Raw genomic sequence first — 22,167 nt, 5'->3', positions numbered from 1 at the left:
TGCTCAAGCTCGCCGTTGCGCAACGCGGAGAGGGACCGGGGTGGGGTGGGGTGGGGGGAATCAAAGAGCACGCTCGGGCCCTCGTGCCTCTGACGCGGTTACGCGGCGACCGCCGAAAAACTCGCGTCCGCGCGCGAGAGACAAAGAGTCCGGCGAAGGGGGGGGGGGGGGTGGGGGGGGGGGCGTCATTACCTCAGACCGCAATCCCCGTGCGCAAACAGAAAACCCTCCCGCATCAGGACAGGACGTGCAGCACCTTACGCTCAACGTCGCGCTTTTTAAAAAAAACAAAAAAAAAAACAAGCATCAATAAGGCCCCCACTGCAGCCTGTAATTAGGATCGTTAATGCGCACTTGTGGGTTCTGTTGTGCACGTTAGCTGGGTGAATGTGAAGTGGGCGTGGCCTGTTGCTCACATGACTCGTGAGGGTGGATGTGCTCGTAAGTGGAACTTTGCTATCAGATTGCTTATCTTTAGAAACTTTGTTTGCTGTTATTTCAAGCGCCGTTTTTAAACTTTTAATTTCCGGTCCCCTCTCCCACACGTTGTCTGAGAGAACGTGGGTGGAGCCGTCTTTGTGCAATCAAATTCTTGGCTGGCTGTTGAGCCCGCCAGCCTGCTTTACCTTTGTTTTCCTTTTAAAGCAATCTTGCCGTCGTCATTCAATAATACAACAACTGTATCTTGGGGTATTGTCTTGCTTCTACAGATTTGACAGCATAGATGTAATCTACATCCTCAACTAATTCTAAATTCCCATATGTGCCAACCTGTATTGACTCACTGTGGAGGTCAGAACAGCTGAGACTGTGACCCAATTCAAACGACGACTGAAGACCCACCTCTTCAGGCTGCACCTCTCCCCATCCCTCCCTTCCCCCCTGTAAATGACTAAACTTAGGGTTGTAACTAGGCAGCTGTTTCATAGGTGACTTAGGCGCATCAACTGTCTTAACGACTACTTGTATTTTTATTTATTTTTATTTTTCCATAGATTGCGTTGTTGCCGTTCTCGTTGTTAGTGTTAATCAGTTTAACCATCAGGGTCCAGGTTGAACTATGCGGTTGTTCCCTGCACTTGGACCGGTACTTCTCTCTAGGGGTTTCGTCATACTTGTTCCTGGTTATGGTTATACACTTTGTTGTACGTCGCTCTGGATAAGAGCGTCTGCCAAATGCCTGTAATGTAATGTAATGTAATGAAACAAGGCCTGTAAATGGAAGTGTGAGGTGACTGGTAGAAAGGTAGAAAAAAAAGGATGACCCTGGTAGGCTGAATGATGACGTGATTTCTTGGAAAAGAATGAATCTCCAGAATCATGTAGATCATCTCATCTTCTAATGTCGTTCTTTGCGCATTGATCAGATACAAACGGTTTATTACCAAAAGCATCAATAAGGCCCCCGCTGCAGCCTGTAATTAGGATCGTTAATGCGCACTTGTGGGTTTTGTTGTGCACGTTAGCTGGATGAATGTGAAGTGGGCGTGGCCTGTTGCTCACATGACTCGTGAGGGTGGATGTGCTCGTAAGTAGGAACTTCGCTATCAGATCGCTTATCTTTGTAAACTTTGTTTGCTGTTATTTCAAGCGCCGTTTGAACTTTTAATTTCCTGTCCCCTCTCCCACACGTTGTCTGAGAGGACGTGGGTGGAGCCGTCTTTGTGCAATCAAATTCTTGGCTGGCGTTGAGCCCGCCAGCCTGCTTTACCTTTGTTTTCCTTTTAAAGCAATCTTGCCGTCGTCATTCAATAATACAACAACTGTATCTTGGGGTATTGTCTTGCTTCTACAGATTTGACAGCATAGATGTAATCTACATCCTCAACTAATTCTAAATTCCCATATGTGCCAACCTGTATTGACTCACTGTGGAGGTCAGAACAGCTGAGACTGTGACCCAATTCAAACGACGACTGAAGACCCACCTCTTCAGGCTGCACCTCTCCCCATCCCTCCCTTCCCCCCTGTAAATGACTAAACTTAGGGTTGTAACTAGGCAGCTGTTTCATAGGTGACTTAGGCGCATCAACTGTCTTAACGACTACTTGTATTTTTATTTATTTTTATTTTTCCATAGATTGCGTTGTTGCCGTTCTCGTTGTTAGTGTTAATCAGTTTAACCATCAGGGTCCAAGTTGAACTATGCGGTTGTTCCCTGTACTTGGACCGGTACTTCTCTCTAGGGGTTTCGTCATACTTGTTCCTGGTTATGGTTATACACTTTGTTGTACGTCGCTCTGGATAAGAGCGTCTGCCAAATGCCTGTAATGTAATGTAATGTAATGAAACAAGGCCTGTAAATGGAAGTGTGAGGTGACTGGTAGAAAGGTAGAAAAAAAAAGGATGACCCTGGTAGGATGAATGATGACGAGATTTCTTGGAAAAGAATGAATCTCCAGAATCATGTAGATCATCTCATCTTCTAATGTCGTTCTTTGCGCATTGATCAGATACAAACGGTTTATTACCAAAAGCATCAATAAGGCCCCCGCTGCAGCCTGTAATTAGGATCGTTAATGCGCACTTGTGGGTTCTGTTGTGCACGTTAGCTGGATGAATGTGAAGTGGGCGTGGCCTGTTGCTCACATGACTCGTGAGGGTGGGTGTGCTCGTAAGTAGGAACTTCGCTATCGGATCGCTTATCTTTGTAAACTTTGTTTGCTGTTATTTCAAGCGCCGTTTGAACTTTTAATTTCCTGTCCCACACGTCGTCTGAGAGGACGTGGGTGGAGCCGTCTTTGTGCAATCAAATTCTTGGCTGGCGTTGAGCCCGCCAGCCTGCTTTACCTTTGTTTTCCTTTTAAAGCAATCTTGCCGTCGTCATTCAATAATACAACAACTGTATCTTGGGGTATTGTCTTGCTTCTACCGATTTGACAGCATAGATGTAATCTACACCCTCAACAAATTCTAAATTCCCATATGTGCCAACCTGTATCGACTCTAATCCGTATCGACTCTAACAATTGATAATAGGCCACTGAAACAAGGCCCGTAAATGGAAGTGTGAGGTGACTGGTAGAAAAGGTAGAAAAATAAAGGATGACCTTGGTAGGCTGAACGATGACGATTTCTTGAAAGAAATCTCCAGATCATGTTAGCAGTGTGTTCAAACTCTGCCATGGAGGGCCGTGTGTATGCAGGTTTCATTCCAGCCTAGATTTTGATTATATAATTTGTTAATATTTGCGAAGTTAGATTGCAGGTTTGTGCCACTGGTGACCGACGTCTTGGTGACCACATTGTCTAAATAAATTTTCTTATTTCTGTGCTTCATGCAGTTAAACGCTATGGCTGAATGAGTAATTGGACTCCAATTAAGGCAGCATTAATGGTTGGAATGAAAAACTGCTACCCGGGCCCTCCATGTGCAAGAGTTTGACACATGATGTAGATCATCTCATCTTCTAATGTCGTTCTTTGCGCATTGATCAGATACAAACGGTTTATTACCAAAATGGTTTATTACCAAAATTAAGGTTATTGTTATACCATATTGAGGGAATGCCATTTGTTGTATCTCAGCAGTTTTTCTACTGCTCAAAGATTTGATGTCTTTGTTACTCTGTGACAAAACTTCAACGTACAGCGTGAGACCAGAAAGCAACACATCCTGCAGAGTTTCCCATACATTAACTTTATTTGGGGCGGCCCGCCAAATAAGATTTTCTGCATTTAGGCTAGTTGTTTATTAATTAAATAAAAGCCCCAATTGCCAACCGCCCCCCCCCCCATAAATAGTACTAGATAGTGTTGCGTAGATAATAAAGGATAGTAGTATTATCTCTTCATTGTAACTTGTTTGCTGTCGCTAAATCTTGGATAAGAAAGTCAAGTTTTGCAGTGTTAACGACGACTGAAGATTTACCTCTTCAGGCTGCACCTCTCCCCATCCCTCCCTACCCCCCTGTAAATGACTGTAAGCTTAGGGTTGTAACTAGGCTGCTATTTCGTAGGTGACTTAGGTGCATCAACTGTTTTAACTACTGCTTGTATTTTTTCCATAGACTGCGTTGTTGCCGTTCTCGTTGTTAGTGTTAATCAGTTTAACCATCAGGGTCCAAGTTGAACTATGCGGTTGTTCCCTGCACTTGGACCGGTACTTCTCTCTGGGGGTTTCGTCATACTTGTTCCTGGTTATGGTTATACACTTTGTTGTACGTCGCTCTGGATAAGAGCGTCTGCCAAATGCCTGTAATGTAATGTAATGTAATGGAGGGCGGAAGAGGAATTGCTGCCCTGCACATCCTTCTTTTAGCTTCCCGCTATCTGTTTGTCCCTCTTCCTCTAGCACGTTCTTTCTGTGCTCCTCCCTCTTTATCTCGCCTCTTCTCTCCCTCTCCACAGTTTTATCTCAAGAGCTGTCGCATGCTTTGCGACCTCAGCGAGACCACACCAGTGTGCGGCTCTCATGCCTTAAAGCAGAGCGCACACACACACGAGTGTGTGTTTGCGTAGGCCCCTTCTGCAAACCGCGCGGTTCCTGGTTGAACCGCTCTGAAATTAATCTCCTCTTAGCCTGTGTCACACTTTTTATTATAAGACCGTGTGTGCTGCCGCCGCCCTGCCGAGCGGACGTTTCTGTCAAGCGTGCCCTTAAATAGCGTTTCGGTCAGAGAAGCGAGGCCATTTTAAATTCAGCCGCGCGCGAACGCTGCCCTCTCGCCTAGATGCGGTTGGGACCCCCTCGTTTGACCCGCTCACGTGGGCTTCCCCCCTGCTGGGGCAGTGGCAGGACGGGGCTGAGGCGCGAGTCCACACCGAAGGGACGGCCCGAATTTAACCGTTCTTCCCCGCGCTCCCGCCCCTTCGCTCGCCCGGGGAAAAAAAAAAATCTTTCCTCATGAAAGCACTCCCTGCCCTCCCTCCCTCCCTCCCCCCCCCCCCCGTGCTGCGGATTCAGGAGCGTCTATCTAACGTGCGTTCGTTTCCCGGTTGAGCGCTTCACGGAGGCGGGGGTAGGCTGCGGGGGGGGGCGCCGAGGCCTCTGTTTGGCTGCGGGCGCGGGTCTGAAGGACAGAGCGTCCTCTGGAGCGCGGGGAGCTGGCGGCTCGCCGTGGAGACGGGGGCTCCGCTCCGGATTTGCACCGTAAGTGTCCGGCTCCCGCTCGGCTCGCCGCGGTCAATCATTAACCCGCGTACCTGCCCAGGCCGGCCAGCTTTCGCACCGCAGAATTTGCCTGGCGTACCGGATTGGGTTTATCTAATACCTCCTTTGACCGTCCTGTATCCAGGACGTGAGTCATTAGGACCTTTACAATAGTATCTTGGGCGATGTGGATGACAAATGTCCTATAATAAAAAACATGATTATATTACTTGCCAAAAGATTAATAATTCGAGCATCAAACGTAGAGGATTTGAGATTGCACAGATTTGCAAGAACCGGATGAACATCATTTTAAGATGGAGGGGATGATTGCCATGAATGCTGGCAAACTTGCACAGCATGCAGCCAGGTGGGAAAAAAGTGTAACACAGCAGGGTTGGTCTTAGTTGTTTATGTTTTGCATTTTCTTTACTTTTTATTTTTATTTGTGACTCTTAAGCAAGTGAGAGTATATGAATCTATGTATGGGTGCAAAAAAAAAACCTCCTTTTCAGACGTAGGCGTGAGGTAAGAGGCACAAATAAGGCAGGTGGATTCGTAGTCCCTGAGGGGATTAAAACTAGGAAATAACCTTCGGTCACCCGGCGCGGAGTGGCCATGGTCTGAACTTGGGTGAAACGGTGTTAAAGTTCAGGCTAATTCAACAGGGGCCGTCTCTCTCTCTCTCTGCAGGTAGACAGGCTTCCCTCTTTTAAACATTCCGGAACATTCTTTCAGGCATCTCTCGTTTTAGTGTGGCTTTTGTCTCCTGAAAATGGCCTTCTCACATTAAAGTGTTCAGTAGCTGCCTGCAGGTCGTGTAGTGTGGGCTGCCCCACCCTGGCGTCATACGGAAGTCTTAACGGTGAAGCCGTCCGTGCGTTCAGTTAGATTTGTTCTCGGTGAGGAGAGGGTCCAGCGGGGTCCAGCCTCGGGCGCGTTCTGATGTAAACACCGTTAGCGTTACTGAGCAAATAAACACATTTGGGAAGAGTCCGCAAAAATAACAGAAAACAGCAGCCTCTCGGAAACGGCGGGTTCTGGAGTATAATTCATTTATTTGACCGCCAGACGCTCTAACCAGAGCCGGCGACATGACCGTGACGCGACAGCGGGATTCGTTTAACGCGTCGCACAGGGACAGCGAGAGCGCAGACACAGTATAGCAAGCAAGAGCGCGGCTGAAGCTTTGAGCTGAAAGGACGGGGCTAAAACAGGGGCCCGGAACATTCCGGAGAACGGCTCGGCTCGGCTGCGTCACACACACACCGCCGCGCGCCCAGATGCTAAATACGACCCGGCGGTGGCCGTTATCTCCGGGTGACGCCGCGCGGCCGCGCGCATCGTGGGACGGCGGTATCGGCGAGGCTGTGGCGGCTGATTAAAAAAGCCCTCCGCCGGCGCCGCGGGGACCGGAAAGCTCACGGGGGCGTTTGTCCACGGTTACCCGCGTTTCCTGTGGGCTCGGAGCGAGCCGCGCCCACACACACACACACAGGCTGCCCAGACGACAGGAAACAGGCCGCACAGGACAGACTCCACAACGCCGGGGACAGTCCGGCGCCTCGTTTGTCTTCGTAAAGGAGTAATCATCATTTCACAGGATAACTACGACGTTGTTTCAGAATTTCTGAAGCCGTGTCCTTCGCACCTTTCACTGGACTCATGAAAAAAATAAAATTATAAAACGGCATCATGGTAAAAGTTTCTTTCTAAAGGCATTTCATAATTAAGCGTATAATGTTGGCTATAGGGTATTTTTTCCCCCGAGACTGTTTATGTAAAAAAAAACAGTAAAAAAACAAAGAACAGGTGGTCATGCGATAACTTTTATGCATCTCTCAATACTCGGTTTGGCTCTTAAGTAGCTTATAAACACACACTGTTGCTTTTACACTAAATGCAGCATTTCAAGACATTGGCTTCATGAACATCACAATGTATTTTTAACATTTAACGCATTCACTAACGTTTCTCATAAAAAATATCTTTGATATAACTGGTAGTAGGCCAAAGGAGGAAACACCAGCTGTACAGAGGTAATTATTTAAAAAATCATTATTTATACACATATATTATTTTATCCCATGTATTATTTAATCCCATGTATTAAATAAGTCACACAAACATTTTGTGAATTGTGAAGTCAAAGTACCTTCTGATATTTCAATAAATATAATCTCGTAGCGCTTATTATGGTATGCACTTTCACTCGTGTGTTGGTTAAACAGTGTTCTGTTGCATTTCCTGGGGTCTGTCTCTCCTTGTTTTTTAAAGGCCCGTCAGGCTCCTTTTGCAGGCTTCCAAAAATGGAAGCGCTTGGCGCACCTGACCCCCTTCACAGTGTTGAATCTGAATGTTGAGTCATTGCGAAAGCTGCCTTGCTCTGACCTCGGCGTCCGCGTTCCGAACTCGTACCGAAACAAAATGGCCGCTCCTCGCGTTCGGGGGGGGGGGCACGGCCCCGGACCAGAAGCGAACGAGGCGGGCGTTCCAGTTCTGGAGGGGAGTGACGTCGGTCTGGGAGTTGCGCGGGGTGGTGCGGCGGCGTCCCGTGCGGTCCGGATGCCCTAATGGGGACGGGGACCCAGGTGAGGGTCCCTCTCCCATCCCCCCCCGGAATTAACAGTGCGTCACCCGCCTGGTGCCATTAGTTTACTCAGGCTGCTAATGAGGCTCCGCTCGCGTCCTCCGCGCATGATGCAACCCGGGAGACCTGGGGGCCCTTTCGCGAGGCTTTCTGCGCTCGCTGTTCTCTCGCGCTGTCAGCCAATAATGGCTTTCATTACTGGAGGTAAATGAAGTGGCAGTAACTTAAGTTCGGCTTGCCGTTTAAACAAACCTTCCCCTCGTGCCGTGCGCTTTGCAGTATTCGTAGGTAACGTAGAATCTTCCAGCACGACGGGCAATACGGTAACAGTCGGATTACATTCAGAAGTTATTGGTAAATCTTCACGGTGTAGTCAATATTTAGCACATTCAGTAGACTTTTTCTCTAGTCCGTATGAAATTAGAAATTGCTTCTCCTGAGTTCCTGGCGTGTTGCAGGAGGTCCACGCTGGGAGCACATTCCGGCAAGCACACCGTGTTCTCACTGTGCTACTGACATGCTCTGCCAATGCCGTTAGCCCCTGGGCCAGTTGCATGTTTTGCATGTACACCACACAGTACTGTAGCGCTATAGCGCTGGTGTGGCGAGAGCCGTGTGCTTCCGATGACGTCAGCCGCCTAGCACCTGAAGAGTGGAACCACGGTCGGCCACGGTCGGCGTGCCAGGACACGTTCGATAGTGTCCTGAGGCAGACCCTTGGTCTTAGCCGTCTCGATGAGCTCAAACCCTGGAATTTCTCAACTTTAGAGCCCAGCCGACACTCAAGCTGATAGTCTTTACAGTGGGGGGGGGGAAGAAAAAAATTTGCAAGAAAACAAGCCGACCGTCTTTCGTGCGCTGAAACTGATATTGTCGCGATGTGCCCTCGTACGCCGCGGGCCCTCAGCGCGGTTTCCGCCTTCGACGGGAGCGCGGACGGTCCGGCGGCCGCGACGGCGGGAAGTCGGCGGGCGCTAGGAAGGCCCGGTCGTGTCGTTGGCGTTGGCGCGCGCGCCGACCTCGTCGGTCTCCACGGCGAGCCGCCACCCGGGCTTCTCGGGGACCTCGGCTTGCCGGAGCACCTTCTGCCGGTGCCACTCCTCCATGCAGTCGGTGGCCTCGGGGAACGACAGCGTGGAGAACTTGTTGGCGAACATGTTGCCGTTCCTGTTGACGATCCACGGCAGGTCCCCGAGCCCGTACACGCAGATGTTCCTGACGTACTGCCCTGCGTAAGGAAAGCGGGGAACATCCTGGATGAGAATCCCATCGCCTTGTGGTTTGTGAGCGGTCTAAGCTGAGCCTAAATGGATTACATTTACATTATTCTGGCATGTAGCAGAGCGATTTACACAGTTTTTTTTACATAGCATTTACATTATATCTATTTTTACAGATGGATATATATTGAAGTTAAGTACCTTGCTCAAGGGTACAACGGCAGTGTCCGACCTGGGAATCGAACCTGCGACCTTTAGGTTACAAGGCTAGCTCCTTACCCAGTATACCACACTGCCTGATCTAATCTGCGGTGTTAAAGGTGAGTGCGCTGAGGTGTGCTGTACCTTTGCAGCCAGAGTGGGCCTGTCCCTCCTGGTCTCCCCATTTAATTGCGCGGACACTCCCCTCCCAGCCCCCGTTTCTGTAGTTTCCTGGTGCATCTAGGAAAGGTAGGAAAAAAAGCTGTCAGGGTGATGATGATGAAAAGATCTGAATCTCTGAAAGATTCTTTTTTATTTTGAGTTGCAGTTTGCATGCTGCATCAAATCCAGAAGGCTAAAGCATTATTAGCACACTTGTTGTTGTAATTATTATTATTATTATTATAGTTTATCAGTTTTTTATCCATAGTGACTTGCATCGTAAGTATTTTTTTATAAAAATGCATGAACACTATCTGTTAATGGTGCTAGGCAATTACTGAAGCAGTTCAGGTCAAGTACGCAGACTTGTGTTTATAGACGTGAGATTTGAACCTGCACCTGCTGCTGCTCCTTTACTACTGCACTGTGTTGCCACGGCATCCCACAATCCCCTAGCTTATTATTATTTTTAATGTGAATATTTGACTATATGGAATTGGCAGCCCCTGAAGCACTGTCTCAGGCTTGGACGTACCTGGTATGTGGTTCAGAGTCACCCAGTAGTGCTCGTCTGGGCTGTAGGTGTCCTTGGACCACTCCAGCAGGTCCCGGGCCACCCGGCTGTTCAGCACGTATTTCACGAACCCCCGGGTGAGCGAGTAGTACGCCGTCCCGAAGTAGATCTCCAGCTTGTGCGGCGGGGGCCCCTTCTTGTAGCCCCGGCCCCTGCGGGCGACGTGGGAGCCGGCCACCTCCTTGTACTGTATCTGGGTGCGGTACTTCATGGTCGGCGGCTGCTTGATGCCCGGCGTCATGTTGCGGTCCCTCCACGGCTCGCTGCGCAGGTAGCGCACCAGCTCCAGGTTGCTCATGATGGGGAAGTCCTGGCCGCAGAGGTTGATCACCTTCCTCCAGGCCACCGGCGACCTGGCCAGGTCCCGCATGCAGTTGATGTCGGCCTGGAGCCGGGAGAAGCCGGCGTACGTCACCCTCTCGCTGGCCGAGGCCAGGAAGACGTTGGGGAAGCAGCCGGCCAGCCTCTCCACGGCCGCCCGGTACCAGGGCTCCGCCTTGGCGTCCACGTGGACGCAGTAGACGTTCTGCGGCGCGTACACGGCGCGGAGCAGCCGCGCGAACATCTCCAGCTCCTTGTGTATGGTCACGATGAAGGCCAGGGGGTACTCCTCCTCCTCGCGGCTCAGGGGGCTGGTGATGAAGTGCAGGTCGGCGGTCACCGCGGCGCAGTCGAGGTCGGGAGCCGCGAGGTAGCCCTCCGTCAGGCAGTCCCTGCGCTCCCACGTCGAGCCCTCCCGGCCCCCCAGGATCGGCCTGCAGCCGGGGGGTAACGGTCTGCAGAGCTGGGCATTGGGGCTGTGCTGGGAGGCGGAGCTGTTGGAGACCTTGGCCTTCAGGTAGATGGCGGGGCTGTTGGAGACCTTGGCCTTCAGGTAGATGGCGGAGCAGATGAAGATGCAAATCACCAGGCAGAACAGGAACCTGCACTTGGCACCCTTCAGCTGGAGCATACTACTGTCAACACGCAACCTGCAGGGAAAGAGAGCAGTATCAATACTCAAATCAAGACCCACAGTGGTCAACCTGCAGGGAGAGAGAGCAGTATCAATACTCAAATCAAGACCCACAGTGCTCAACCTGCAGGGAGAGAGAGCAGTATCAATACTCAAATCAAGACCCACAGTGGTCAACCTGCAGGGAGAGAGAGCAGTATCAATACTCAAATCAAGACCCACAGTGCTCAACCTGCAGGGAAAGAGAGCAGTATCAATACTCAAATCAGGACCCACAGTGCTCAACCTGCAGGGAAAGAGAGCAGTATCAATACTCAAATCAGGACCCACAGTGCTCAACCTGCAGGAAAGAGAGCAGTATCATACTCAAATCAAGACCACAGTGCTCAACCTGCAGGGAAAGAGAGCAGTATCAATACTCAAATCAGGACCCACAGTGCTCAACCTGCAGGGAAAGAGAGCAGTATCAATACTCAAATCAAGACCCACAGTGCTCAACCTGCAGGGAAAGAGAGCAGTATCAATACTCAAATCAAGACCCACAGTGCTCAACCTGCAGGGAAAGAGAGCAGTATCAATACTCAAATCAAGACCCACAGTGCTCAACCTGCAGGGAAAGAGAGCAGTATCAATACTCAAATCAGGACCCACAGTGCTCAACCTGCAGGGAGAGAGAGCAATATCAAGACCCACAGCGTTCAACCTGCAGGGAGAGAGCAATATCAAGACCCACAGCGTTCAACCTGCAGGGAGAGAGAGCACATGCAGAGAAAAATCTATTGGGTCTCGGAAGTTATTAAAAAGCTGCACAGAGGAGCTTACTCCAGCTTGGGTGAATGAGAGGCATCAATTGTAAAGCGCTTTGGATAAAAGCGCTATATAAATGCAGTCCATTTACCATTTACCATTTAGCTTACTCGGTGTTCAGTCTTTCTGATGTCAGTGGACCGTCATACCCAGCTCTGTGGAAGAGGTCTGTTGTTGCCCCTGTTCCGGAAAATCCATGTTCAAAGGGATACTTTGAGTGTAGACTAGCTGCAGTAACTTTCATAACAATGGAATGTTTTGAAAGGCTTTTGTTGTGTCTGCTGTGTAAATAAGTCAACGCCCTGTTAGAGCCATTTCAGTTTGCTTAATGATACAGACATGGCACAGACAATGCTATCACAAGTAACGTTCATCTTATCACTAGACATCTGGAGGACTCTGAGTCTTATGCATGTCTTCTGTTTGTTTATTTTAGTTCAGCATTTTGTCACTAACTGGTTCAACTCTTTCTTTGCACACCACACGCAACAGGTCAGAATTAAAGGCCCTCTCTTTCAGTTGTTAATCAATGAATTACTCGGATGGCAACTAAGTACCTCGGTGGCTCATGGTACTCTGAGTTTTCAACGCCTTGCGCTGGCACTTGGTAACCTGGGCAACAATTTTGCTTTTTCCTTCTGAGCCTTTGTTACTGTTGCGGTCTGCATAATGCCGCTGCGGCAATGTCAAGTGCATCTGTACACGTTGAAGAATGCTTCTGTTTTTCGTATGCGTAGTTCCATATCTTAGTCTTATTACACGTAAGCTATTAGCATTTTATCAGCAACCGAAATTACCGAGCGGGCCTTCGACACACCCCTCTCGGATGTCGTACACGCTCGTACAGGAGCCCCGTGCGGCTGCGTGAGCTCTCCAGCTCTCTCCTCGGTACACGTAAATGACTGTAGACACAGCGACCAGGATGCGTTCATTATCATATTTTTTGACGACACGCCCGTTCTTGGCCCGTTGAGTACGGTGTCTGTTTGTCACTACGAGACGCACATAATTTTCTGGAGTTGCGTGACAGACGCAATCTTGTCCTCTACACTGAAAATACGGTAGAAATGATATTTGACACAGTCCGCGGGGGGCCATAGCCCTGTAGTTACACACAACACTTGCATCGCTCGGGTTACGTACTACAAAAGCTTGGGAGTCTGAATGAATGGTCATGTTGATTATATCCGCTCTGTCCAAAGGAGAATGAATGTTCTCTTTAGGGCTTAGGTTTTTTTGGTGTGGGGCAAAGCATCATGCTCCTCCTACCATTCCGTTCTTGGAAGTAAATCTAGTTATATGCACCTGCCGGGCGAACACGAAACATTTTCACAGTGTAGTGGCAGTGTTATTACACGGGCGAAACATTCCGGTAACGTTGTGGGAACGTTTTTGCGTCAGCTGCCGGCGGTTTGGCAGTTTGTCCGTCCGTCTTAAGGCCGTAGCCCGTCGGCTGCCGCCGAAAAACCACGGGGGCCCGCCGGTGCCCCTCCCCCCCCCAGCCACGTGTGAGCGGTCTGTGATCGGGGTACCCCGGGAGAGACTCTCCGGTCCGTTACGCACCCTGCGCGGTGAGGACCATCTCCTGCCACCGGCGCGTGGACTGAATCGATACGGGCCGTCTTAGATTGCCATTATTACGGTCTCTGTTCTTCTTTTTTCTGTATTGCGTAAACCTTTTCTTTTTTTGTATGGCGCCGTATGGTTGCGTATGCCGTGCCGTTTTTAATCCTGTGGAGAACTTTGCCCGAGCAATTTTCTTTTTGGCACGGCAAAGTTTCTTATCTTTTGTCTGCAGTTGTGGAAGTGTTCGCTCAGTCTTTGTGCCTCCAACTGGAAGGGCTAACGGTCGTGCTTTTGATCCTACGCTACTTGATAAACAGACTTTAATGTCTTTATATAACTTGGCTTGACAGAGTACACCATTACAGTGTGGTCATGAAAAATGCTATGGATGGGAAAAATGCACATCTTTGATCATCGAGCCCATTGAATGGCGTTTCCTGGTTAGTGCGAATGATAACCAAGGCTTTTCAGAGGGAGACGTTCTTTTTCTCCAGTTTAACCTCGAAGGATTCTGTCAGGGCCTGTTTTATGGGTTTTGGGCAGTTTAGCTCCGATTCTAGGCGAGCGAGCAGCGTTTTCAGAGTAAGTGTGTGTGACTCATATTTCTGACAAACGTTCGAGGAACAAGTGGCAAATGCTATTCCGAAGCGGAAGATTGCTGAGAAACTCAAGAAGAACCTGGAAGAATTTCCCAAAATGGAGAGCGTTCAGTTGGCTGACGTTAAAACCTAGTGGGTCTTAACTAATTGCAGCTGCTCACCTGAGCTCGCTGGAACCTTTGTTAGTGCTGACGGTTCAGTTCGAGGTGCGAGAAATGAGCTTAAATATGTGTATGTACTCGTTTAATGAAATCCCCTGAGGGCCACTGCTGTTATCACAAAACCAATCTAATGCTTCTTTATATTGGTATCCACAACAAATAGGGGTTTAGTGGACAAACTGGTTCTCGTTATCAGAACAGAAGAGCGGATTGATTAGTCGTCGCAGAAGCCCTGAACCCCGAACCTTTTTGTGTTTATAAATCCGTGTCTACAAATAAACAGTCTGTCTTTGAGATTCAATCTCATCTTGATCTTGATATGCAAATGTCACATGCCAGCATGACTCTCCGGGAAAAGAGATGCTGCATTTTCAGGAAACACCGGTGCAGCCGTTGGACTGAATGCCACACAACTCCTACCCCAGAATTCAGCCGAAGGCTAATGCGGTTTATGCCGAGAGCGCTCCCTCCCGGGTTTCATCACCAATATGTCACACGCAAACACCTCAGAAAATGAGATGCAGCATTCTTTGGCAAACACTGTTGATTGCTGCATAGAGAGAGAGAGAGAGAGAGAGAGAGCGCACCCATAAACACAAAATGAAGAAGAAGGAAGATGTTTTTTTTCATTTTGTGTTTGTGGGTGCGCTCTCTCTCTCTCCGTGCGGCAATCAGCGGTGTTTCTCAGAAATGCTGCATCTCCCTTCCTGTAGTGTCATGCTGGCATGTGACATTTCGGTTCCAAAACACAAAGGAAGCGGTCTCGGCATCAACTGAATTCTGGGGTAGGAGTTGTGCGGCGTTCAGTCCGGCGGTGAACCGCGTTAACCAATCAGCCCAGGCGCTTAAAAGGCGTGCTGCTCTCCGCGTTTCGGGGCCGAGACCGGGAGCTCACACCGGGAGAGCAAGTTTTTGAGTTTCGTTCGGATTAATTTCGGTTGAACAAGACGAAAAGCCACCGAAAAGCAGGAGGAGCCGGTCCGCTGGAACGCGGGCGAACTACGAGCGGAATTCTGTAAGGTGGAGGCGGAAGAGGGTTTCCCGAAAATGCAGCATCTCTCTTCCTGTAGTGTCATGCTGGCATGTGGCATTTCGGGTCCAAAAACACGAAGGGAGCGGTCTTGGCATAATCCGAATTATCCTTCGAGAGAGAGAGAGCGAGAGAGCGAGAGAGCGAGAGAGCGAGAGAGAGAGTGTACCCACATAAACACAAAATGAAATGAGTATCTTACCTCTTTCCCCTCACAGTAAGCATCCTTGTAATCATGGCACTGTACAAGGAACATGCTCTATTTTCCTTCTTCATATCAGTTTGCTTTCCTCATAACTGAGTACACTGATACATTGACAGTAGACGTCTGGAGACGGAAAGCATAGTGGAACCTGTCTTTCCAAACATTTCTAAGTCTTTTAAGTACGCGATTATGCATTTGATCTCACACTGATCCCGCGAACGTTTTTGCCGACGCCGCCGCTAAGCCTAGCGCCGGATAACGCCGCGCGGCGCGGGCGTTTTCAGCAGACCTCAGCGCGCTTTGCCGAAACGTGTTCGGGACCGTAAGAGCGTAGGCGGTACGGTTTGGTTCTTTTAAAAAAAAATATATATATATATTTTTTACCTTTGGCGGCGTTCTGGGGGAGCCCTCCGCAGCGTGCGAAGGGTGTAGCGAGCGCTCGGGACGTACCTCGGCTCCTGCGAAACAGAGTCTGTTGGCAGCGGGGACGGTTAAACATTAGCGAGAGTCCGGCGGAGAGGAGCGTCGGTGGTGGTGGAGGCCGCCCGGGGTGGTGGGGGGGGGGGGGAGGGAGAAGAAGCTGCTTTTCGGGTCCCTCTCGGAGTTCCGCGGCGCGTCAGTGCCCTACGCCTGTCCTTACGTCTGCGGCTGAAGGTGCGATGACTGCGTCCCCTAGGAGACGGGCGGCTGTCCTCGCCTGGTAACCGCCTACTGCTTTCATCAAGCCTCAGCTCCAGCTCTGTCTCCTCCCCCCTCCCCTCGCTCTCGCTCTGTCTCCTTTTATCTCCCTCGCACACTTTTCCCCTGTCTTTTTTGCTGCCTCTCTCTCTGTCGCTTTCTTATGCTGTGTCCCTCGCTCCCTCTGTCACGCTTGCCCTCTCTCTCTCTCTCTCTCTCTCTGTTACTGTTGTACTCGCTCCCTCTCTCACTCAGTCGCTCTCCCCCTCTGTCTCTCTCTCGCACACACAAGCGCACTGACTCCGCTGCTCCCTCTCTGTCACCTGCTCTGTTTCTCTCTCTCTCTCTCTCTCTCTCTCTCTGGCTTTTCTCTCGCTTCTCTCTCCCGCCTCCTCCTCCTCCCCCCTCCCCTCCTCTCCTCTTTATCTCTCCCTCACACCGCCCGCGGGCTGTTTTTCCAGTCGCCGCAACCGCCTGATCAAAACAGCTGGGATCCCCGTTCCCGAGAGGGGCGGGCGACCGGGCGTCTGGGGGCGAGGGGGGGGGGGGGGTCGTTTTCCCCGTCCGTCTTTCTTTCTTTTCCTTCCCGCCGCCCCCCCATTCGTTCGTTCGTTTGTTGCCGGGTCAGCTTTTGAGATTAGCCCTCTCGTGTTGACAGGGACAGAGGTCACATTGAGCCGGCGGGCCCCCTGGTGGCCATTTTGTTTTTAGCCCTCTCTCTCTGGCTGAGGCGGCTGCATTACTTTTCACAACATTTTTCTAAATAATTTATAATACAAAAACTGTATAATTATTTAATAAAGTGAATAGCAGTGAGAGGCTCTGTGGTCTGATCCACTGCAAAAAAAAAGCATCTTAGCCTCAAAGTGTTTCAGTTTTTTTTCCTCTCAAGTAGAAAATAGCAGTCTGATTTTAAGTAACTGTTTAACTAGTGAATCGTCATACTCCTGGAGGACGGAGTGTGGCACAGTGGGTAAGGAACTGCGCTTGTAACCGAAAGGTCGCAGGTTCGATTCCTGGGTAAGGACACTGCCGTTGTACCCTTGAGCAAGGTACTTAACCTGCATTGCTTCAGTATATATCCAGCTGTATAAATGGATACAATGTAAAGTGCTAAGTAAAAGTTGTGTAAGTCGCTCTGGATAAGAGCGTCTGCTAAATGCCTGTAATTGTACTCAATAATTGTACTCCGTTGGCAAATTGGAAATGAGTGAAACTCATGGAAATATGTTAGTCTTATTCAGCAAAAGAGCAATGCAGATAAGATTATAAGTGCAGGTATAGGACTAAAACACCCGTTTCCGTTTCTTCTCTTAGCCGCGCGCCGCGCGGTTCCTGTCGCGCACGCGGTACCAGCCAGAGGAAATCAAACTCCTCTCTTCCTCCTGTCTCCCTCACGCCCTCGCGCCACCGCAGAGTCCTCTTTCAGCGCAGTCCTCCTTTCATTTCCCTTTCCTCCTCGCTTTACCGAGGCGCGGGCCCGGGCGAAGGACCCAAATCAGTTGAAGTCACAGCGTAAACGCTGCATGATATTATGTTGTGTTTTATGGGGTTGTAGCATTAAGATGAGAGGCCTGTTTTAGGGGGCTGCCCCCCCCCCCCACACCCCAGGAGAATGTATTCAGAGTTTTGTGGGTTAAAACCATGTGAAGCACTCTGGGGGGGTTAGGGTTAATAATGGGGGGGGGGGGGGAATGACAAAACAAAACACCTGCGTCAGTTTTCAAAATTATAGTCCAGTCAGCGCGATTAACAATGGAACGGGTATCCTGTGTTAAAAACGGGTATAATTATACTGAGCCATTTCGTTCTGACGCGATCCTCTTAAACCAGATCCGTCTTCACAGATATGATGAATTCCAAATAACTTCAAAGGCGAACGATGCGGGATTTTTTCCTCGAAAAACATTACACAACAGCCGTGGTATGGCACGTCTACGGCATATCATTGATCTATATACGATCTATCTATGAATCCATCAGTTTTTACCTCGAAAAATATTACACAACAGCCATGGTATGGCATGTCTACGGCATATCATTGATCTATATACGATCTATCTGTGAATCCATCAGTCTTTACGCACTCTTGCCAAACTTGTGCACCTTTACATGCACTTATTGTTCTAAAATGTGTTTGGGGCATTTCTGGGCGTAGCATTCTTTTTTTTGTGGGTGGGGGTGGGGGGGGGTGGGGGGTGGCTGCAGACCCTGTGGTTTAGGATTTCTCCACTGAGCGGTGGGACAGAAACATCTTGTGTCACTTTTAAATTTTTCTTCTCCCCTCGTGCGTTTCCTCTTTTTCCTCTCCTGTCGTGGCCAGTAATGACAGGCCTAGGATCCTCAGCCAGATGTCGCAAGGCAGGAAACGGCGGCTAGGTAGCAACCTGCCGCCGGCGTCGCTAAGCAGCAAAGCTTCCATAGGCTTTTCCAGATACGTACCCTCTGCCTTCTCAAGAAAGGTATGGTGTTGAAAATTTACATAGGTATTTGAATAATTGATTTTACCGCCATTTTCCTGTCACGCCTTGACAGATGTGATCCACCTGTCCGACAGAGACCGAGGCGAAGCAGTGGCCGCCGGCGTGACGCGAAGATATCATGCAGAAAATGTAAATGTATATTTGAATAATTGATTTTACCGCCGTTTACCTGTCACAGCTTGTCAGACGTGATTCACCTGTCCAACCGAGACTACTGCTTCACGGTGGCTGCTGGTGAGATGCTTGATCATAGGAACGTATGTTCCAGCTCTCTCCCTCAGCCCGCTGTGCATTTTGCTTTTTGCATAAGGCTAAATGCAGCGTCACCCATAATCCCTCGTAACCAGCTGCTGGACACCAAGTGTGGAGTCTTTGTTTCATCGCCTCTGGTAAACAATATCAGGATAGGGAAACCTACGCATTGGCCGTCGAAAAGAAGTTTGGGAGTAAAAACTGACTGACTCTGCCGGTGCCCACTGTGGCCAGTAGCTCCATGGGGCAATGCGTGGACTGCATGTTAAAGCCGCGTTTTAAAAGGTCTTCCTCCGACTCCACTCTGCGAGAGCTTAGCTGCGGTGAGCGGAGTGTAAAGAAGCAGCTGGCGACTCCACGTGCTTCGGGGACTGCGGACGTCTGCGCCCTTTCAGATCGTCAGTGGGGTTTACGCGTGAACGCGGCTGCGGTTGCAGATAATTGGCCGTTCCAAACTAGGGTGGGAGCTGGGCATGTTCAGCCCTGTGCTGGGTGCCAAATTAATAGGAAAACAACAAAAAACAGAACTAACAAAAAAAGAAGGGGCTTCGCTCAGTACATCAGAAGCTTAAGCCTTTAAAGCTTCCCCATACCCCTCCCCCCCCCTACTCCCACTACCACTGGTTGTTGCTAATTCCTCCGTTGAGAAGATGCTCTTGTCCAGTCGAGTCTAAATTGACATCGAGTAATTTCTGTGAGAAATGAGCCCGATGACTGAGAAGCCTGCTTTTAAGACACAGATCCTCTGGCATTACCCTGACCGCCTCAGGAGCTCAGCTCAGCCACTGCGCTAAGTGCCCGTGGGACGACCCGTGGCGTTACGGGCAGAGGAATCGAAGAGCAAGAACCAGAGGACAAGAAATACGCATCTAATATTTAACAAGCTGAAGCTGGGGTAGTGTGTTAATGGAGTAGCTTTGGCCTGATTTAGATAGAGTTTAGATTCACTTGAATCTTGAAATGGAGTAGTTAATGGGGTAGCTTTGGCCTGATTTAAGCAGAGTTTAGATTCACTTGAATCTCGAAATGGAGTAGTTAATGGAGTAGCTTTGGCCTGATTTAAGCAGAGTTTAGACTCACTTGAATCTCGAAAAGCAAGATGCTCCTGAATTGGGAGCACTGTAGAGCCCTAAATAGAATGACGTTTAGGGCCCCCCCAAAAGCTCATTCTAAAAGTCGGCACGCTGTGTGCCGACTGGGCCCCGTGGCCCCGGGGATGAGTCTCAGACCCTGACCGCAAGTCCAGAGCAGAGTTCACATTGGCCGAGGCTCCTCGGCTGTCTGCTACGTTAGCGCCCTGACATCCGCAGGCTAGCGTGTGAGTTAGGAAACCAGTGTGGTTGTGCTGGAAATGAGGAAACACCCCCCCCCCCCCGCACCCCCTTCCCCAATAAAGACAACCCAATCGTTAATCGGATTGGTTAGTCCTTATTAAAGCAGAAAAATACCCTGGTCCTCAGACATCAATATTTACATAACACATAAAATGTATGTCAGTATATCACATAGCACATACAGCTCTGTACAGCACACCGGATAAACTGTCATCACAGATTGTATTTGTACAGCGTGGAAAGTAAACGCTTTTATTTTAATCCACACGAGGATTTAGGTACCTTTGTCGATGCAGCTCACAGAAGAGGAACGATATGATTACAGTTTTTAAAATTTTTTACGTGATACGAGCTGTTACGTATTAAATGTATTAAAACGTAAAAATGTAAAAAAAAAAAAAAAAAAACATTAACGTTACCTGTGATTAGCTTTTGGGTGTCTTGCAAAAAAGGCTGTAGGCCCACAAATGAATAAAAAATAAGCTTGTTTTTTTGGTCGCCAAATGCTGATATGGTGGCAGAGGAGCTCTTCTGAGACCACGCGAGGCGGCGCGTCTTCAGTCTGCCGCGAGTGGGCGGAAGTCACCGTGGCACGCAGTTTCAGATGAGCTTCGCATTCCTGTCCGCGGCAGAGCGTTAATTTTGTTTTTCAGCCCGAGTCAGCGACCTTCGTTCACGCGCCGGTGTGCTCTGCCTGGAGCTCCCCGGAGCTCAGGAGGCTTCCCGTAGAACCGTCGCAGATAAAAACTCGAGACGGTCTTTTCTGTTCTAATTTCTTGGAAACTTGCGTTGTCGTTGATGGGTCCCTGTGGCGAGAAGCGCGTTCTCTCGTTTTACCGCACATTTCCTCTGCGCATCACTAACGTATTCACAAAGCGTGACTGCGGGGAAACACCTGTTTAACCTATCAGTTCAAAGTTTTGCACCCCCCGTTGAATTTCCATTGACTCTCTGCCTTATCCACTGGATGCCTCATTATGACGCACATTCGGATCATAGTGAATGTTACAAAAAGAGATTTGACCTACGTCAGTTTCAGAGAAACATTTGATCATTCGCAGTTTTTAGTTCCCTTGAGAAATGAAGCAAAAGCTGGTGGGAAAACGGAAAAAACTTCACATTTGACTCATCAATCAAACCGCACTTTATTTATATATCACAAGTCATACGTCAAATACAGCTCCGAGTGCTAAGCGGAAATAAGAGGCTCATATCTTGGGCACTAGCGAGTCCACCCTTTGTGGTTGTAAAAAAGAAAGAAGAGAAACTTGGAATACCGCAAGAGACCGGTTTGCAGTAGAAAATGACACGCAGAAGAACACTCATTCTGACCAACCTGACCCTCCCGAGTCGTTTCCTTTACTCGCCTTGGTGCTGATGACCCCTGGTGGCCGACAGGGGTCACGCTGTGAGCGCAGGCGTTCAAATGGAAAGGGTCGGGCCTCTCGAAAAGAGCGTTTTTCACCCGTGACCCATGATCTGTCAGATCAGATCAAATGAACTTTTTCTCTTTTTTGTTTGGAAACGTCTTATTCATTCATCACCCATGTGTCACCTGCACTCAAGCATCTGTTGTATTCCAGCTACATTACTGCGTGACGCTTAGTAAAAGTTCAGTCGTCCAGAATGGTCCCAGAAGGCTGTTGACAGTAGAATTGCATTGCTTTCAAATACCACTAATGATTGTCTTTAAAACATATTTGCGATCTTACACCATATCACTAGGAAGGCCAATTTATTTTTACTTCCCCTTATCGCCCATCGGCATCAGACTTGTCCAGCATTACAGCGTTCTTTTTCTTCACCCATAGCGGCCTAGATCATGAAACCACATGTTGTGAAACTATTTTCTTGGAAAGAAATGATTTGCTGCAACACTGCCTTCTTGCAAAGCACAGATGGTGGTCAGAGACCTTATTTGGGTCAAATAGGTGTGCAAGAAAAACAGGCAACATACATACAGAGAAAATGCATGCGAGAGGTTAGGACTAACTCAGTGACACAGTAATCGATGATCTTCTCAGATGTTGGGAATATACTTCTGTTAACTTTGCCATCTCTGCTCTAAGTTCTTTGTTGCTCTGAAGAAAAGCCACATAGCTTGGGCTAAGAACGAAAGGTAGTCCTCAAGAGAAACATGTTCCATAGCTAAAGAAATTAAAGTTAAAGTTGAATATTGGTAATGTGAGAGGGAACTCTTAGCTATTAGCTATTGGACTAGGGCCTTGAGTGCTTGAAGGTTTAGTGACAATAGATTA

At 49.0% G+C, this 22,167-nt stretch overlaps 2 protein-coding genes across 5 annotated transcripts in view; one reads left to right on the top strand and one right to left on the bottom strand.

Moving 5' to 3' along the window:
• Positions 1 to 22,167, top strand: part of rtf2 (replication termination factor 2) — a 39,445-nt gene that overhangs the window by 10,108 nt on the left and 7,170 nt on the right. The window lies entirely within an intron of this gene.
• gcnt7 (glucosaminyl (N-acetyl) transferase family member 7) lies at positions 6,909 to 20,629 on the bottom strand. Of its 4 annotated transcripts, none has more exons than XM_064304104.1 (4): positions 20,329 to 20,629; positions 9,801 to 10,810; positions 9,248 to 9,343; positions 6,909 to 8,910 (listed from the first exon to the last, which is right to left on the bottom strand). In XM_064304104.1, exons 2-4 carry the CDS (start codon positions 10,789 to 10,791, stop codon positions 8,657 to 8,659), a joined length of 1,341 nt encoding a protein of 446 aa, XP_064160174.1. In that variant the 5' UTR covers positions 10,792 to 10,810; positions 20,329 to 20,629; the 3' UTR covers positions 6,909 to 8,656. The 4 variants fall into 4 exon arrangements, with proteins under 4 accessions (XP_064160174.1, XP_064160172.1, XP_064160173.1 ...); XM_064304102.1 differs by lacking the exon at positions 20,329 to 20,629 and adding an exon at positions 15,613 to 16,217; XM_064304103.1 differs by lacking the exon at positions 20,329 to 20,629 and adding an exon at positions 15,547 to 15,599.

This window comes from Anguilla rostrata, chromosome 13 (genome assembly GCF_018555375.3).
Source record: "Anguilla rostrata isolate EN2019 chromosome 13, ASM1855537v3, whole genome shotgun sequence".
Taxonomy (NCBI): domain Eukaryota; kingdom Metazoa; phylum Chordata; class Actinopteri; order Anguilliformes; family Anguillidae; genus Anguilla; species Anguilla rostrata.
The sequence above is the reverse complement of the archived record's forward strand: the minus strand, read 5'-3'. Positions and strand labels throughout refer to the sequence as shown.